Genomic DNA, 20,069 nt, shown 5'->3' with positions numbered 1-20,069 from the left:
TACTGTCAAATCAGCTTAACAGAACTCATAATCACAAAGAATGTTAAGCTATTAATCTATTTCCGGTTTATTCGCATCAAGCACCGGTTTCTGATGATGAAAGATGTTCACTCAATATTCCACAAACAGTGCAAAATAATAAAGCGTTATAAGCATCATCACTTCCTACTATGGCTCATCCTGTTCCACATTTATGCTTCTTAAGAATCTATCCAACAAAACTGGTTGTGAGAGATGCCATAATATATAAAATATTAGATAACGTATCTTGATAATGTCAAAAGTTTATGTGAAAGCAGCAAAAAATTTGTCGAAAACTTTCTATATTTGCAAGTTGGTTCTTTTTGCGTTAATTGGCCTGAATGAATTGGACAAGTAAGACTTTACTTAATTAAGCACATTCTTGAGTCTAAAAAATCACAATTTCGATAAAATGACTAATAATTTGACAAGATAAAATAATTTTGGAAATTTCCAATAAATCATTGCAGAAACAAAATTTGAGGTTATAATAAAGACTAATTCTGTTTGACAAGCTGCAGATTTACTCATAAACTGTCCTTAAAAATGAATTTTCACTGTCTTCAACATAATTCCTGATCAATTACATTGCAATTGCATTCAACTTTTAGGTAAAGATTGACAGATATTGAGGGATAGATGCACATAGTAAGAGTCGATGGATAGACACACAAGATAGGTTCTTCAGATCAGAGTTGCAAAAACAGGTGCCTGTGACAGGCACAGATAACAGATCTGTCTCTGCTTTTGTCTGCGAACAGGCAATTCTGTTTTTGCCTGCGAACAGCCAAGACCTGTATCTGCAGTGCCTGTGTCACAGACATTGTATGTTTGTAGGCAATACCTGTTTACAGGCAACGCAGATTGCAACTCTGCTTCAGATTGTTAGAAATCTGGATATATCAAGCTTATGTCTGTTCAAGTATCCCAATTCCATAAAAAAAGTAACTCATACAGTTATTCCATGAGTTCTTTGATGTATTTTAGAATGGCTTCCTTAATCTACTAAATCTGGTAAATCAAGTCTTAGACAAGTCTTAGAGGTTAGCGTGTCTTATAGTCATCGGTTCGCACAACTCCTCATCATAACCAATTTATAAACATCATTTTTACATTTATTACCTTCCATTACCTTATTTTATATATAGCTCATATAGCTCATAAAGCTTAAGAGTAGTTAGAGTAATAATTAAGATGCTAGACTATAAAAATCAATATGCTTGGTACAAATTTGGAGTAAAAAATCAATGGACATTGGTTCAAATCCTACCACTTCCAAATTTGTGATATTTTGATTGATTCAAGATAAATTAGATACTTCAACTGCTTGTAATACAAGATCAAGTCAAAACTAGAGCTATGAGTTTGGTCAAATTCAAGAACGGATCAGAAACTTGAAGAATATCAGGAAAAATACTAATGAGAGCTTCAAGATTATGTAGAGGATCAAGAACTTTATTATCAAATCCAAGGATTTCATTTTAATCTTCATTGATTACTTCTACATTATTTTTCACTACTCAGTGTTGAAGCTGGTTGAAGCTCTCATTCATTGCTTCCCTTCAAATTACTGATCCGGTCCAATATTTAGCGTTATCCTATATCATCAATTTGGTCTTAATCTTTAAAAAATATAAATTTAAAATGTAAATTCCAGCAAGATCATCAAAATTTCTCAGTTATCTTGCAGATTCTTACTCACTATTTTTTGAGTTTTCCTTAAAATGATCCATCTAAAATGCAGCAAATACTAATCTGTGGTTCTTGATTGTTTTTTAATATATTCCCCAGTATGCTCATGTTTTGCAATGTCCAGAGCTTGTAAGTGGTTCGAATCCCATTACAAAAGTGTAGGTTTAAAGGGTGTTGTACAACAGATTTAAATCACAATGCCTCTAGCTCATAAGGCTGGGCCCTTCAAGCATTTTATACATATATCCCCCAGAATCCAACACTCTCAATACGAAAAAATATTTATGTCAGTAAACTGATCATCTTCGCAGCAAATCATCATGAAATTCAGTATGATAGAAATTAGTTAAAAGCAGTAAGAAGCAAATCTCATATCACGATAATCACGACTCTCACCATTCAACAGCATGAAGAAGAATCATTCCAAAGAGACCCACAAAAATATAAAAAAGTATCATTCCTCTTATGATGAGCACTAAATGCGTGAAGAGAACAAATTCTCAATTTTTACTCAATGCCTGACTCACACCAGAAAATAAAAAAAAATTGTTTTTATTGTTAAGCAGCACGGAGAAGAGAAATAGAAAAGAAGTGTGATAAAGAAGTAAAGAAACTCTTCATCATTGGCAATGGCATTGGAAAGAAATTCCTCTCACTCAACCACCGATCAGCACTTCTCACCAGTAAAATATTTCTCTATAAAAATTTCTCCTAAGCATGTTGTCGACTTCAGTATGAGATCAGTACGTAAAGTAGGCACACAATTCGTCTTTGAATAATTTCAACAAAATTTAGCGCTGCTCAACTTCCACTCATCAATTTTTTTCATTTCTTTCTTTTCATCATTAATGTGCAAAAGAAATTCTTTCACTTTGAATTCAGTCGGTGGTTGGCAGTTGATCGCGACAGTCTTGAATATATAAATAAATAATCAATAATAAGTAAAGGCAGCATTGGCAAGTGACCAAGTATAGGAAAATAATAAAAAAACAGCAAACATATCTCTTCATTCATTCAGTCAGTTCTTTCCCGTGGTATGTTAACAAACGGTACATTGTGAAAGAGAAATAAGTAGTTTAAGTGACGAAAAAATAAGAATTATATATATCTATGGATATACACATGACACATATGATGGAAAATTAATATAAAATATTTAAAAAAAAATTTGTGTCAACAAATTGTGCGAAATATCTTCTTATTTCCCTCATTTTTTTTGGATATGAAATGTTAATTAATAGAAGATTACAGTCAAGAAAATAACGTTATTCAATGAGTCAATAGACAGACCAACCGTGCAACATAATAGACTTCTTAACTAACTCAACTTTGTAAAGAAAAAATAACAAAAAAATAAAAAAAGAAATTTTTAAAGTGTGAAAAATTTAGCAAAAAATGCTCAATAAATTAATTCAGAATAAATTGAGTGCCTCTTGTGCCTCAACATTGATCATTGTTACATTAATTGTCATTCTTCACACAACGAATGGATTAAGTATAGCTGGTGATCGAGGTAAGTTGAGCTCATTTATCAAATTCGATTGGCACAATGCGGTCAAAATCTATCAAATTTTGATGGTTTGAGGGTGGCCTGATGTCTGTGTGATAGCTTTGTTTGAGAATGAGGAACTGATCATTCACATTTCTGTCGATTTTTAATAATTTTGATCATTTTCTGTCATTTTTGAACATTTTTGACAATTTTTGATTATTTTGAACAATTTTGATCAATTTTTGAACCATTTTGAACATTTTTGATCATTTTTAAACATATTTCATCAATTTTTGAACAATTTTGATCAATTTTTGAACCATTTTGATCAACTTTGAATATTTTTTAACATTTTTGATAACTTTCGAACATTTTTTTATCAATTTTGACAAATTTTGTTCAATTTTGAACTATTTTAAATCGATTTTGACAATTTTTGAAATATTTTGATCAATTTTGAACATCTTAATTAGCTTTTCATTCTTTATTTTGTCAAAAACACTCTAATCAACAGAAAATCTTCTCATTAACCAAATTGTGCCGCTCGGGAATCTAATTAAATATTATTGTTGTGAACTTATTCATTTCCATGACCGTCAACATTGAAATTTGTGACTTTAGAAAGTGCTAAAAGTAAAATTTTTATGTGTGCGACTTTTTTTTACAAAAATCTCTAGAATGGGATTATTTATGACCCGGAAGAAGACACTTGTGAAAAAATGAAATTTATAAACAATATTTTTATTGCTGTTTTGGGTGGCTTGAAGTCACTGATTTGCATCATAATATGAATTTCTTTGCGGAACTAAAGAGACAACTTTTTTTTGTGACTCAATTTTTGCATAATCTCTCGTTTAGTCATTCAGAAAATATTGAAAATAATCTATGCGATTTTTGGATGGAGTCAGTGATGAATTTTATAAAATATTAAATATGAAAAAAGTTTCTAAATTTTGATAAATGTTTTGTTGACAAAATTTTGGTATTTTTGGGATGTTTGGGGATATTTGAAGCTTAATCACGTTTCAATAAAATTGATAAGATCTGTGTATGGCAACCTGTTTTCTGCCACGGCACATCTTGGTTTTGTGCCATGACCAAAACCGTATTCAGAGTGCGGTTCATGGTATTTATCAAAAAAAAAGCAGCACACAGCTTGGACAACCACTGATTTATAAGATAGTGTCTAACCCTAGACCCTCCAGATCTTCTACAATCCACAAAAGTCAGCTTCTATCAATTTCAATACATAGAAAAGCCATTTACGCAGGCATTTATCTACATTCAAGAAATAAAAAATAAATGCTGATGGTCTCATCAAGTTTCATATTAAATAACACCGGTATTTTAAATGGAATAATTTCTATGTATATAAAAAAAATACTGCCCTGATTTAAATAAAGACTGCTAACAAGCTTCAATCAACAACATAGTAACTGGAGTTTTCATAGCTTTAAACCTTGATTAAGTGGTGGAACTGATCTAAGTGGTGGGCAACTTGTGTACTGTGATAAATTTTAGATGTGTTGTGATATTAAATAGGTTGTGCTCCTCTGGGATGGATTTATTGAGTGTTTAGGACAGTATTGGGCAACCTGTGTGCCTCGGCCTGCTCCTGAGTCATCGAAATTCCACTAACCGCATGCCGTGTCCGGGTTTGATTGTATTTTACCGATAAAGTGTGTCATGGCACAAAAAAGGTTGGCCACCTCTGGTTTAGAAGCAGAACTCGGAGTTGGCATGGGTTTTGCATTAAAAAGTCGACTCAATTCCTCTTAACCTCTTCTAAAACTCAAGTAGAAACCCGAAAACAATCAATTTGAATCTCAAGTTCTCCTAAACCCCTTTCATCCTCAATATTGAGCTTCAATTAAGCCAAAACTCAAAAAAAGCCTTAAATCTTCTTCTAAACATTTTCCCTAAATTTCAATATGCAACAATCTCTTTTCAAAAATCTCACAAATTACTCATCTGTTATCTGAACTAAAATTTTTAACATATTTTCATGCGTATCAATGATGCTGATTATCTATAACTAGATTAAACATTTACTCATGAAATTGTTTATACATCTTATGAATGTTCATTGATTTAGAAATGGTTACCTCCTTTACTTTTTCTTTTTCCTGCGTGCATTTGGGCTAAAATTTCAATATTCTTTGGCCAAAAAAAGATCTGAAAATCCATAAATAATTATTGGTCTACGGTTTATTTTCTGAGAAATCTTTCAAAGCTTCATGCTTTACAAAATGTTTATCAAAAGTAGTCTCGAAAGTGAAATTTTAGATGTAGAATTTAAGAGAGAGTAGCACGAATAATGGCTGTAAATTATTGGTTAAGGAATGGAAGCTTGTCTGGGTTTATTCTTCAAGTTTGCTCTATCAATATTTGATTTATGGCCAGAGCTATACAATATAGTCGATAAGGCACTGCTTTGTCGTTGTGCTAATGGAAAAGCATTTTGTAGACGGAACTATGACGCCGTGGAACGTCTGGGTTAGGGTTCGTCTTTTTTTGGAACATTATAACGGCGATAAATGGGCCGAAGTAGCATGTCACTCGGTTAGTTAGTGTATGTAGTACTTGTTTCCAATTTTAACGTTATGCTTTTTAGTTCTGACCATTTCTTTCCGGAATGGAACAGGCGACGATAATTTCAATCTTTGTCTAGTAATAAGCTTAAAAAACCGTACGAGATTCCAGAAAACTCAAATTTTTTACAAGACCTTATGTCTAGGTCTACGAAAGAGCTCATGGGATTGCTGTGTGAGCAACGATGAAAAAGAGCTGGGAATTAGAAAATGACAGAAGTTATCTAAAGACAGATCCAGCTTTCGGCGAATTCTAAATGCGGTAATGGGACCCGTGCGCCTTCGCAAAGGAAGTAAAATAAGTTATGTCTAGATCGACTAATCGCAACTTGTTCCAATTTGGGTTGGTTTCAATTTGCTTAATAATTCAGTGATAGCCTATTAAGTGTTGCTCAGATCAGCAATCAGAATGTCCTAAACAGGCTCATAACTCAGGCTCTAACTCAGGAAGCACTTACTTAAGAATGATAGGCGATTCGAACCATTCACTTCGAGTCATATTTTTAAGATTTGAACTTGGTATTTTGTCGGTTACTTAACAAGAGCATTTTACTAATTATTTTAAGTTCTGACTAATTTTTCAAGATACTTCAATTTAGAGCAATTCTAGCTTTAAAAAGAACATCAATTACTATCTAGTGCGACACAAGGGTTCATTTGGAAGCTACACGGAATTTGGAGTCCATTAATACTCTATTTGGATCGTTTATAGATTCGTTCACTTCCTATGTATCTCAAAGGCAATCAACTTCATCAAAGACTCTACATCAACACCAGCATTCCCCAAAGTCACTCACAATTTCCCCCATCATCAACAAAAAATCCATGACATCATCCACGTCATGACAAACAGTCAGAGAAATTGTTTTCTTTACTCTTCACAGTACAAACGTTAAATATTTGCATGCCAAACTGCAAAAAGAAAATGAAAATTTATACATCTGCGAGTGCTCTTTTCGCCTCCATCTAACTATGTCACGACATGAAAAGAAAAAAGTATATATAAGCAAAAGCAAAACAGTGCAAGCAACATAAATTCCTCACTACTGACTTGATGACGATTCTTTCTTTTCCTCTTCATGCTTTGCTTACTTTGCTTTACCACTTCGCTCATTTTTTTTCCCGTCGTCGTCTCGTGGTTACGAAAAAGTAAAACAGCAACAAATATGGGTCAATTTGATATAAATACGCTTTTTTTAACTCTCTTTTGTTCTGTTTTTTCTCCTTTTTTTATTTTGACTTCATTGTTGCTGCACCGCACGAATTTTAGTAAAATGAAGAAAATTAAAGAGATGTTATTAAAAGCATTTACGATTTTTTTTAAGTGAAACAAGAGTCTTCTTCTTTTATGATTCATAGGCACAATTAAAGATGAAGAAATTACCGACTGCCGAAATAAATAATAATGAAAATGGATGTAATGAGACTAAATTCATCATTTTTAGTTTTAAACTTCAAAATGTAATTTTATTGCTGCTTCTTTTGTTAAGATTTATTGGATAGGGTTATGAAGAGAAATTTGAGGAATCTGAAAAATGTTTGATGAATTATTAAAATATAGTCAGCTAGAATTACACTTAGGTTACATCTTAATTGTTATTGGAATCATTGCCCGACTGATGGCTCAATCAAGACGCTGTATGGCGGCGATCACTTGAAAATTACATGTAATTTGGAGAATGTAGCATGAGTGGAATATGTCAGTAACTTGTCGTAACATATTTTGGAACACTCAATTAGTTGCTTTCATTCGAACAGCAGGATGCAGCAAATTTCATTTTTCGCCATAAAAATGGGCCGAAATCAGCCGTCACGAAGCGGTCGGTAACCCTCACTCGTCTTGTTTCTTGTCTGTTGGGAACCTCACTACTTATAAGATTCTAGAGAAAAAATTATAATTCTCCTCAACCTGAGTGGGACTCAAACCCACTTCTAGATGATAAGTGCTCTTACCTCCTGAGCAATCGGTTGCTAAGGAGCGTGGCATAAAGCACACTTAAACCATGTTCTCTATCCGGTACTCATTGCACAGCTCTTACCATTTTATTGGAATAAAATATAAATCCAACATTTTCATCAGTTAGGTTTCCCAGCAACTATAATGACTTTCACATTGAGTCTATGTGCTTCGTGTGCCGCACGGGAAGACCAGCTAAGTTTAACTTAGAATCTTTAACAAGACAAATTGCCTAAAAATATAAACAACGTATCAAATTCCTTATCTACAAAATGACAGGTAGATTGATAGTAATAGTCGTCGCTGATACAGCTACCTTTACTGATATCTGATGCTTCTATATAAAATATGTATATTATAAGACTTATTAAGGATTTTCTCATAATTCACGTCTTCTTTGCTTCAACAACTCCGTCTCAAAATATTAGACATTATTCATTGATTAGACAATATTAAAGTATTTCATGGTCTTCATGTGTAACTGCTGAATTGGCATACACCATAATAATTACTTGCTTACTTCACTGGCTGTAAAGATCAATTGTGGTCTATAGTCTCCCTCAGATGGCATCTAAAGCTCTATCAATAGCTTCCATTTGAAAATACCCAAATATCCCGAACAGACAAGAGAGCTTGCTAATGCGTATGCTCACAATATTAAGCTTGCTCTATCATATTGATTGAATAGTCTTATAAGAATTCTCATTTTGGTGAGTATGCTCATTGTCTGTTAGGAAAACAATATACTCAAATAAAATTTTGCCCACCCCTACAAAATATAGCCACTGGCTTTTAGCAAATTTTATAACAGCCTCTAGAAAGTGAATTTGTGTGCGAAGAATCACAAAATAAATATTTTTCAACCTATTTTTGTAAACAATATGACAGATAAAGATATATCTGGGAACCCCCTCGAAAAGAGTGGCTTCCCAAAACAAAACTTTTTTTATTGCTTTCATAAATGTTCACATACATACTCTAATCAAAAAAGCCTGAACTTTTAAAACAAGCAATAAAAAATTCAAAACAGAAAAGTATCTTGACATTATGAATAAAAAGTTCTAATTATAGAACTGTTGCTCTATTTGTCGAGATATCACATGATGGTAGCTTTGGAAATTGAACTAAAAATAACTTTAATTTATGAATATTCGAAGTTAATCTGTGCAGCACAGTGCAGTGGTTAGGGGTTTGCTATCATGGAAGATGGACTGGGAGCACTGATATGGCTGTGGTTTGGCCATTTGGTGCAGTGTGGCGCTGGCAGTAGTTATTGGTAATTTCATAACAATGTGAAGCTAGCTAGGCCAGTCAAGGTACATTGTGGCTCTAAATAATACTCAGTGGCATACCTGACCATCCTTTATTACATACTAGCTTTTCATAGACTACAAACTAGTATCACTGCAGAGTTGCAGAACAGGCATCTGTCACAGGCAAAAACCGTTCAATTTATTGGTAATTTGTATGGTTCTGTAAGAAAAGCCGTACAAATTACCAATAAATTGTACGGTTGTTGCCTGTGACAAGTGCCTGTTTTACAACTCTGTGCCATTGACTCTCTACCCTAGATAACTCTCATCCTATAATGCTGCGCACTACAAAAAATCATTCATTCCAGTCAATCTATCCAATAAACGTCACTAAAGCATCTCATACTAAATTCACAAAAAGGATTTTTTATTTTAAAATTTATTTGATGAAAATTTCTCACATCACCTAAAGCAATCTTCCAAACTACTCGAAAAAAATCAACTTCAATCCATTACGGATATTGAGAGCTTCTTCAATGACGCTCAAAGATTCTTCTATTTCACTTGAAAATGCACTCAATAAATCTCATGTATAGCTTTGAATTTCAAATTGTAGAAACTTGATATGGGAACATGAAAAATGTTCCAAATTCCAGAGTTGGCATAAGGACATAACCTCAAAATTATTGAAAATACCACAAAAGTCATTTCCGGAATGATGAATTGAGCATTCATGTCATCCAAATGACCGACTTCTGACAAGCGAAAAATATTGGGTCAGAAAAAAGTGAAAATTCAAATTAATTTCATGCAATTAAGGTTAAAATGCCAAATTTGGTGTAACATATATTAAGGCACGGTAGATTACACCGGATGATTTGAACTTAATTAATCATAGGTCACGAGATGAGCTTTCGAGCTGATTATTGTTGATTTTGTTAATGAAAAATTGGTTAGAATTTAATTAATTCACTGGGGAAGCTATTGAGGGATATTAGGCTTAGAGCGAAGCGAGGTGTGTCTGAGCAGAGTGGGATCTGGAGTGTCTAGTCATATATAGGCAAATTTGCCACTCCAAGATCAATGTCTCTGTGGTCGAATGGTTAAGCAACTGACCGAATATCTATATCACTCATTTGTGAGTACGTGGGTTCAATTCCCACCAAAGACCAATACCTCAATCATTATGTAGAGTGGCATTACAGAAGTGATAGGTCTTAGGGGCTAAAACTCCTTACAATTGGCATTTGAGTTGCAATAACTTAGTAAGCGATTGCAGACACTTTGGAGCCAGTTCTTACCACTGCCTAGCATTGACTCCTCAGTTCTAATTACACTTTTCGATTTGTCTATCATGGATAGACGTCATTCTAATGCAGCTAAAAGACACGTGCCGTAAATCGTCAGAAAAAGTGTCCTTAGGTCGGCGTGACATTGGTTTTGTGTCAAATTCGGCAAAATCCGGCTAAATGCCGGGCTATGCTGATCTAAAAGGCTCAGCTTCAGTTGTAATTTAAGCTATAGACATACTAGATTCACATCGTCTCAATGTCACATTCATTCAGAGTACCAGAATGCCTTACTACTTCACTGAATCAGCTAAAATTTCTTAAAAATCCCACCAACCATCTCTGCCCAACACAGCATAAACAGAGCGATACAGAAACTTATCGAAGTGAGATTTAAAACATTTTTTATGCAAATTTTTTTGAGGATCTCACTTTTCAATTTCATCTGTTTGGTACAGAAGATAGCAAAAATAAAATTCAATTTCTCACTTTTTAATATGATCAGCAAAAATGCGAGTGATATAAAATTTCACAAAAAATAAAAATAGAAAACGACGTGGCTGATGGCAGAAATTTGAGTATGAATATCAAAATATCACAAAATATTGGAAAAATAGCCGAAAGGTAAATTAATTTTTTGGCATCTGAAACTTATTCCCTATTGTGTATTTTTAATTAAATTTCGTACATGCATGCCAGGAGTGTAGGCTGAATTTAAGGGGATGTAATAATTAGAGAGTTTGACTAGGAAGTCTTGGTCTCGACCTCAGTCTTGACTAGGTTTCGGTCTTGACTCGGTTTCGGTCTTGACTCGGCTTCGGTCTTAACTCGGCTTCGTCTTGACTCGGCCTCGGTCTTGGCTCGACCTCGGTCTTGACTTGGTTTCGGTCTTAACTCGGCCTCGGTCTTGGTTCGGCCTCGATCTTGACTTTTGTGTATGGATCGCGAAAATTTAGAGGAAATTTTTGCCTTTTTCACAAAAAATCTAGAAAACTGAACAATTTGACTCCAAATCTTCCTCCCCCGTTCTGATTACGCACCTGACGCCTCCATAGTTGCATAGCATGTAGCTTCCCATATATCATGGTCTTCTTTGCTTTTGTTTATTGTTCTTATTATTCACAATTTTTTGTTCGTTTCTGTTTCCGAAAGCAAGAACAAAACAAAATTTATTTTTGTGTACATTCTGTGAGTAATGCGCAATAAAATAAATAGTCTGTACTGTAAGTAGGAGCAAGGAAAAAGAAAGCAAGAACAAAAAAATACGAGAGAATGAGGAGATAAAAAAATTGGAAAGTAAAAACTGCTTGAGGTCAATGATTATGAGTCTCTTATTTCTCTCAGATGATTATTGTTATTATAATCTGTGTGTACATTTCGATGTTCTTTAAACAGCTACGTCATTCTGCTCTCTCTCGACGTTACTCACTTTCAATTCTTAATTGCTAGTAAAAGTAGATTCCAAAATGTCGAGGAAATCTTAATGCGGATTTCTGGGAATCAGATGTAATTGAATGTCATTTTATGTACATTATGTTAATGCTTTGTGATTTGAGAAATTGATTGTATTAAGCTATTGGCTATCGGAGTAAGGAAAATGTCATCAATGCTTACGGGAAGAGTTTTATGGGAGTGTCTTGAGACCTAGTTGCTGAATAAAATGAGCTTTAATCAGCTTATCAATATTTTTAATTAAAATAAACAATGGGCTTTTTTATTTAATTTATGTCTGATTAGTAGACATTATCGATTATAATGAATGGTTTGGTTATGGCAAAATCGTCACTAAAATTGATGATCTAGATTCGGAGTAGTGTAAGTGAATGTGTGAATTACTGCAACTTAACAACTTAGCCTGTGGACAGCTCAGAATTATGCATAATTATAGCGTAATTTACAAGCGACTCAAATACAGGCTTTGATTCATAATTTACTATATAATATTGACGTATGAAACTTAGTGACCGATTATATGGGGAACCGACTGAAAATTGAAGTTTAAAGCTTGAGTCTAAACTTAAAAGAGTCTTTGATTGTACAAAGATCTTCTAAATTAAAGAATTAAACCATTTTGATCCAGCACATGTCATAATTGGCGAATACTCACTTAATCACGACTTCCGCAAGTGGTGCCTTCCGCAGATTTCAACCTTCCGTCACTGGGCCTTCCGCAGGCTGTCACCTACCGCATATGACCCCTTTTGCAGATTACTTACTTCCGCCGATGACTTATATAACCTTTGCCCTGAAATAGCTAATTATGTGCTAGAAATTTGACTATTTATCAATCTTTGAATTCGATTTTTATGTATTAGAAAGATTCATCTGATTCCTCAACAGAACGGTTTCCTGATAGAAAATATTACATTTTGGCCAGATCCGCTGATACATGTCCATATCAGCATCAACATCAACAAGCAACTTCGTAATTATATCAATTAAACTCTTTATTTCACTTCCCTCAGTACTGAACATTTGACACTTAATATTTCAAATATTCCCACCATTCACAGCAGCAAATCAGACCGGAACCAGAATTTATTCAAATTATTTACAAGATTCTTCCATAATCAAGTAGATTGACCTAGATGAAGAAAATTTACATCAGCACTTTTTCCTAAACTCACTGATTTCAGTAAGAAGCACAAAAACTGATGACAAAACAAATCCAATAAAATTTCATTAAACAGAAGCAAATAGCAAGAAATGAACAAGACACCAAGCTCAATCCACAATCGATTTCCAATAAAATCTAATTTTTTTATCATGTCGAACTACCCCAAAACAGCACAAAATGCATTGAGCAACTTTTCTTTTCTTGTCTTCATGAAAAATCCCAATTTACCTGCACCGCAAAGCAATTTTTATCTCATGTCGTGTACAGAATAATCCAATCTATTTATCGGCTGTCCAATAGAGAGTATGAAGAAGAAAAAGTAGGCGAAAGAAAAAAAAAGGAAATGAAAATAAAATAAAATAAAAAATTCAGTTGCTTATTGAAGGGGATTTTTACGTTAGTGATGTCTGGCTGCAAAAGGGGTCTTATAAGTAGCTGCTGATTAGAGTTTCTCGAAGTCTTGGTTCCGATGAATGTTCAAGTTCGAGATTACAAGGGAATTGATCCTAACTGCTTGTTAGTTTTAAAAAAGTTTTGAGTCTGAACAAAGACTTGAGTTGCTGTTCACAATGCTATTGTGAGTGATTAGGGTGGAGGGAAAGGGATCGGTTGCTATGAGTCTTCTTCTCTGGAATCACGTGACCATTGAGCAATTTACTGTCACAAACAATAATTCCATGGGTAGATTGAATAGATCGACTTCTGATGGGAATCGAACCCACGTACACACATAAAGAATGATATACATATACAGCTTGTTGCCAAACCACTCAACCAAAGAGGTCTTACTCTCGAATTAGCAGAATCTGACTTTAAATTGCATTTTATGCCTGTGCACCTGTTTTGTGCCAATATTCAACTAAACTTGCCCTTTCAATTTCCTCATATTAAACTTCAATCAGCATCAGACCCCTTCCCGAATAGCACAAATCAGTTGATTTATCAAAACTCTGACTGACGGCTGGCATGTCTCTGACTCAATGCGAGATTCGATTCTAATCCCGAATAATGCCAGAGTTGCACTATCTTGGTGCCAGATTTTAGTCTGATTAACCGAATTGTACTATTTTGGATTGGCTTACAAATAATGTAGAGGACGTCACTTACAACCGACTTCAAATCCAACAAGAATACATAAATAAGTGGATGTACAAAACATAGCAGCATTTTTTGTAGCCAAAAATTGTGCCAATTTGAACGCTTTTTGTTTGCATAACTTAGCGGAAACTTTTCTTTGTTCATCATCCCATTCAGCTGCTTAACTAATGAGAATTTCCCCAAAAAAATTGACATTTTAAGTCCATCAACAACACCACACAGTTTACTATTTAGTACGTCTTTTTATGGTCCGCATTTTATTCCTCTATTGTCATTTCCACACAAATTAAAACGGTCACTTAATCATCTCAATTATCTACACTTACTTTACTTTAATACAAAATGCGAGAAGTGTAAGAGAAAAAGAGGTGGACATTAGAATGGAACAGCTACTGGATGATGTGAATATATTTCAAATAAGCACATTGAAATAAGAAGAAATTTTTTTTCTTTCTACATTCTCAAGTTACTCATTCCACAATTCAATGTCATTTTGTTCTCTTTAAGTGATTACGAAAGTGAAACATGAAACATAAGTGCAACTGTTGTTGGATTGTGTTGTAGATTGATGATGTAGATAGAATAGAAGAATTGTTAGAGTTATTAAGTCGGTCTTGGTGTGATGAGTTCTGGGGAAAATTAAATTATGTTACTTTTTTTAAAGAATGGATTTGTTGTTGTGGGAAAATGTGAGATGATTGGGGATTTTAGACTTTAGAACTTCTTGTCTTGTATAAATATTAAACTCAAGGTGACTCAAGGCTTGCTTAAGGCTGCATTAAACATCACAAACTGGTAAATCGATTCCAAATCCGGTACCAGGTTGACTTGACTCTGGTGGACTGACATGGTGCCAAATTTAAACTCAACCGGTTGTAAACTGAGTCCGACACCAATTTACAATTAAGCTTCTGGCTGGACTTTTGATCAATTATCCGACTTTTGTTATTCAGGATCATTTGGCAGTCAATTACAAGCATATTTTACTTACTTACTCTCTTTCCATCTGATTCTATTGCTGCCTTTGGCCTTAAAATTATCTGTCCACACGTTGGAATTTGGAGCTCAATCTTCCTTACGGATTCTTACCGATGTAACAAACTTATACTTCTGTCCTAGCAATGACATTTTCTCTGGAATTCTTCTTTTGAATTCGATATCCTATTCAGTCATACTTTGTCATCTGAATCTCCTTATTGATGTTTTGCTGATCTGATTTTTGAAAAAGCTTCACTTTTTCTGAGAAGGGTCTTTTACCGATGATGAATTAGAAGCGTTCGAATCCTTTGAAGAGATTACTTTGAAGTAGCCTGATCGAACTCCGTAGATATTTTTCATGAAAGGTAGTGTTCACTTGGTATCCAAGTGGCAATTTTCATGTTAAATATCATAAAAATCCAAGCTACTAATATGACAGTAAACATGAAATTGGCCTCTAGGACCCCATAAGGCAGCCACTTGAATGCCATGAATAATTTGAGCCTAACGGATAAATTTTTAATTCCTCCAAAAATTTTTAAAAATTCAAAATTATTAAATACATTCCTTGGACATGTCAGTTCATCGGATAACATGTTAGTACTTAATTAGTATCCTCCTCTGGACAGAATAAATAACCAAATTTCCACAAACTCATCTCAATTTCTGCACAATTTTTTCTCTTTAATTCTTCCAATGAAATCACCTCAAAGTGCCAATAAGTGCTGTTAATAGAAACAATAAAGACACTTTCTAGCCGGCTTGTTGTTAACTGTGCTAAAAATAATTGCCAATAATTTCTCGCCATTCTATTCCATAATGCTGCATAATTATTCATACTAATGAATGTCATTAGGATAGCTTTTTATCTGTGCTGCAAAAAAAAGTGTAAATTATTCAACGATACGATAACATGTGAGGTTTTTGACCTTTTTAACGTCGCTGCTCGTAATGCTTGTTGGTGAAAAATTTTAAGCGTAAAATATGAAAAAACTTTATATTGAGCAACAGAAAAAAGCTTGAAAAAAGCTGGGGAAAATTTTTATTTTATGGTTGTGGTTTGTGTGGAGTTGGGGATGGAATAAGGAGAAGAACCGAGAAAAAGCTTTTATCACAAATTGGTATTATGGCATGTACTTTTCCAGACATAACTACGTATGGGGATATTTTACAGCATGTTGATATTGATAATGCATGATATGAGATTTTTTTAACAATAAGTTTTGCTGGATATATAATTGAAAAAATGGCATAAAAAGTTAATTTTTGATCTTGTCGGTCGAAAGACGAGGAAATTGAAGATGATGGACATTTTAAGAGCTTTGGCACTTTTGTGATTTATGAAAAATTGTTGATTCCATCAATCGGTGATTCCATCAATTATTATCTCTTATTTAATGGAATAAATAGCAATTGTTCGAACAGCAAAGCTACAGTTCATGTGATTTTGATGAATTTTGTCGGACAAAAATGAAATTTACCGCATTGTGCTTTTTGGGAACCGAAACCTCAAGGGCTTTGAATGTAAATTTGAGTTTGTACTGAGAATTCACACGAAAGCTTTGAATTTGATGGAAATAAGCTGCTTTGGTGGTGATTCTTAGAATTTTTCAATCAATTCTGCAAAGTAAATGTTCAATATGAAGAATTCAATTGTTGTCCCTAGCAGGCAGAGTGCATTCACTCAAGAACAGAGTTTGCTGAGTGCATATCCATGGTTATGGTGTCAAACCGTTCACGAGAATTATCTTGGAATTATCATAAAATGCAATATAAATGCCATTGTGGCTTACTGAAAACAAACTTAAAGAATCTATTAACCTGCTTTTTGAGAGAAGTTGAAAAACGGCTGTCCATCACCACCTTCTGTCCCTAGCAGCCAGCCGTTGGGCACAGACCGCGATTTTGGAGCTAGTCAGCAACGGCATGCCAGCTCTGGAGAGAATTTCACGATTAAAACATTTAAATGTCGCAATTACTGTACTAAGTGACCTCTTGATACATAATATACTGAAACCAGTGTAAAAATCTGCCTGGTCATCTGCAAAAAGACTTTCTTCATTAATTAATATTCCGTAGAATTTTGCCTTTATCTTTGGCAGACGTCTGCCATTTCAACACTGACTGAAACCACCGTGGTACCAAAATTTGAATATTTGATGTCTACGTTTTCGAGTTCGATTCCTTCTAGAAAGAGCTTCGAAACGCCACTAAGTACAATTCCTTTAAAAACGACACTGAAAATAAAGCATAAAGCAATTCATCACGCATACAGCAACAATCCCCAACTAAACAACTAGAAACATCCCTAAAATCATGAATCTTATCATCCACTCCACATCCTCTAAATCTAAATTTATATTAAACATTCCACCATAATTCGGTCAATTACCTAAACATTACCCAAAGATAAACTTCAGTTCTTTTCTTGCCCTCTCTTCAAAAGTTCCTGAATTTATTATTCTTGTGAAATTGCTCATATTAAGGAACAATTCTCTACACAAATTGGATGAAAGCAGACGAAAAAATCTCATAATGACATTTCTAAATTTTTTCTTTCATGTCTGCTCTTTTGATTGCTCTGAAAAATCCTTAAATTCTTAATGATGATGACCAAGCGACAAGTTGTTGCTATTCGTCCTCATTTCCTTATTATTATCAAAATTTTAATGAATTTCTTTCTTTTGAGGGCAAAACTGAAAACTTTATTAAAAGGAAAGTTGAGTCACGTAGCAGTGAACCTTTACAGTCGCACAAATTTTCATCATTCACAAATGATTGCTATGACGAAGCACAAATTTTGTTCCTTTTTATCATTTTCATACCTAGAAATTGTAAATTTTATTTTATTCCATTATGTTGTACTGTGAGGAATCGTTATCTACATTATACTGAATAGGATAACTTGAGAAAAATCCTTTCCATGCCATGCTATATAAATGCGGAGGTGAAAAAAAAGAATTTTCATGAAAGAAAATGGGAGCAAAAACTGGTTTGAAATTTCAAAAGGATGAATCTCGATTTACTTTGTCAACAAGTGATGTGGGGTGTTCTAGGTAGGAGGATGTAGAAGCGCTTTTGATTATTTTAAGACATATGAATGGCAGACTTATCACGACCTGTTATATTAATGTGGATTAATGTAAGGTGCAGCACATTCTTAAGTCTTAATCCATTCTCGAGTGAACAACTTGACATTATGTCTAGTAGTTAATGACTAGACTTAAAGCTCGAGGTCCAGTCGACATGTATCGACTTTTTAATACAAAAACCGAGTAGGTTTGGAACTCTGACTAAACCTTTCGGTCGATTGATTGCATTTTCTACGGTAAGGTCTATAAAATATGTCAATAGTCGACCGGATGTCTAGCTATCAGCTGAACATTATGTCAAGTTGCCCATTTGAGACCACTTTAAAGAATTGGATGACCTATATCCCCAGAATGAGATACTAGACAACACCGGTAGTGTTTCTATAGAGTAAGTGCTATTACCGCCTAGATTTAAAGCCTGGAATTGTCTATAATGCTTAAACCTTCATATCATCCGGGCAATTAAGGGTAATACATGGCTGCCATACATCTAGCATCATGCATCTGACATAAGGCTGGTGTCAGGTTGATCTTAATATAGAATCGTCATAAGAATGTCATAAAGCTCTTCTGAGCTGCATGGATAGTGGATATTTATGAAAATTTCAAGTCTTCAGCTCAGAATTGACAGAATTTTGTTAAACCAGACTCAAAAAGTTCAAAAAGGCGCTTCCACAAAGTTTTCCAGCTAACTCTGTTTCAGATCAAATATCTATACAACCTTCGTCATCTATACAATTATAACTCAATCATCTTCCTGTCAAAATCGTCCAGATTCCTCCCTTCATAAAGTTTTACTGCTCAGTCCGGTCAAACCTCCAGAATGTCAGTCTATATATATTTAGTTTTGCAACATAAATTTCTATTCAATTCTTTTCAAGTCAAAAACATCTCCTACTGTTCGTCCATCCTACATACGTCATCCATCGACCCATGAAAAATGAAAAATTATCCTTTAAAAAAATTCCCACATTCAATCCTCTTTTCCTTCTAATAACAGCAATGGACATAGAAAGAATAGCTCTAGAAAAGCTAGATAGAATCATATTCAGGCATGAGCAGCACGTTGATGTAAAACAAATATCATCTCTCATCATCAACAGCAACAACAAAATAAAGTATCATTTTACATCTGTAGCCCATTTAGAAAGTTCAAAGTCAGTTTCGGATAACAATTTGATGCTATTTATAAAGACATTAAGCAATTGATTGTTGGAGTTTAGAAAGTTTTTCTCGAAAAATTTTTTCGGCCAATAAATCATGTTAAAAATCACGTATGGCTAAGAATAAAAGAAAAACTCTTATTTCTATAATTGAATCTTTGACGGTTCAATCATCAATGTGTAACCTTTGTGGACGCTGAGAGGTCAAATCTCTCTACATTATCCGACACTTTTCATTGATCGGCTTGTTTTCCATGTGAATGCACTCAGATTGAGAATGAATAGGAACATAAATTTCGAAGAATAATTTTTGACATACAAATCATTGGAATGAGATGCAGTGGTGGGGAACTTATGTGCTGCGGTGCATTAATATGCAGCTAAAATTTTATTGAAATGTCATGAACCGTATGCCATGTGCGATTTCAGTCGAGGCTTAAAAACGAGATGTGCCGCGAAAAATAAAAGGTTGCCCACCACTGAATAAGATACTCAATATTTACATAGACTAGTGGTGGACAACCTTTGATTTTTCTCGGTACACATTGATGGCAAGTCTATACTAACACCGCAAACGGCATACGGTTCGTGACATTTCCAAAAATATTTGTCGGAACAGTTTTGTTCCGCTGCACATACAGTGCCCAGAACTGAATCAGATACTCAATATTTAGCCACGGTTCATGGCATGTCTAAGAATACTTGTCGGAACACAAGTGTGCCGTAACACATAAGTCACCCACCTCGGTACGAAACCTTAAATTTCTCGTTGCATACCTTGATGGTTAGTGTCGACCGAAACCGAACACAGCATACGATTCATATC

The 20,069-nt window shown here is 34.2% G+C and overlaps 1 protein-coding gene across 1 annotated transcript in view; it reads left to right on the top strand.

Annotated features, from left to right (window-relative positions):
* Positions 1-3,020: 3,020 nt before the first annotated feature.
* flz (transmembrane serine protease filzig) overlaps positions 3,021-20,069 on the top strand; it is a 44,263-nt gene continuing 27,214 nt past the window's right edge. Inside the window, exon 1 of the mRNA XM_070644767.1 lies at positions 3,021-3,226. Coding sequence (XP_070500868.1) covers positions 3,109-3,226 — 118 coding nt within the window. The 5' untranslated portion in view covers positions 3,021-3,108. The remainder of the gene's footprint in view (positions 3,227-20,069) is intronic.

The sequence above is a fragment of the Chironomus tepperi genome, unplaced genomic scaffold (genome assembly GCF_022539635.2).
Source record: "Chironomus tepperi strain 1889 unplaced genomic scaffold, CSIRO-AGI_Ctep_v1 contig_346, whole genome shotgun sequence".
Lineage (NCBI taxonomy): Eukaryota > Metazoa > Arthropoda > Insecta > Diptera > Chironomidae > Chironomus > Chironomus tepperi.
Note: the sequence above shows the minus strand (reverse complement) of the source record. Positions and strands in the feature narration are given on the sequence as shown.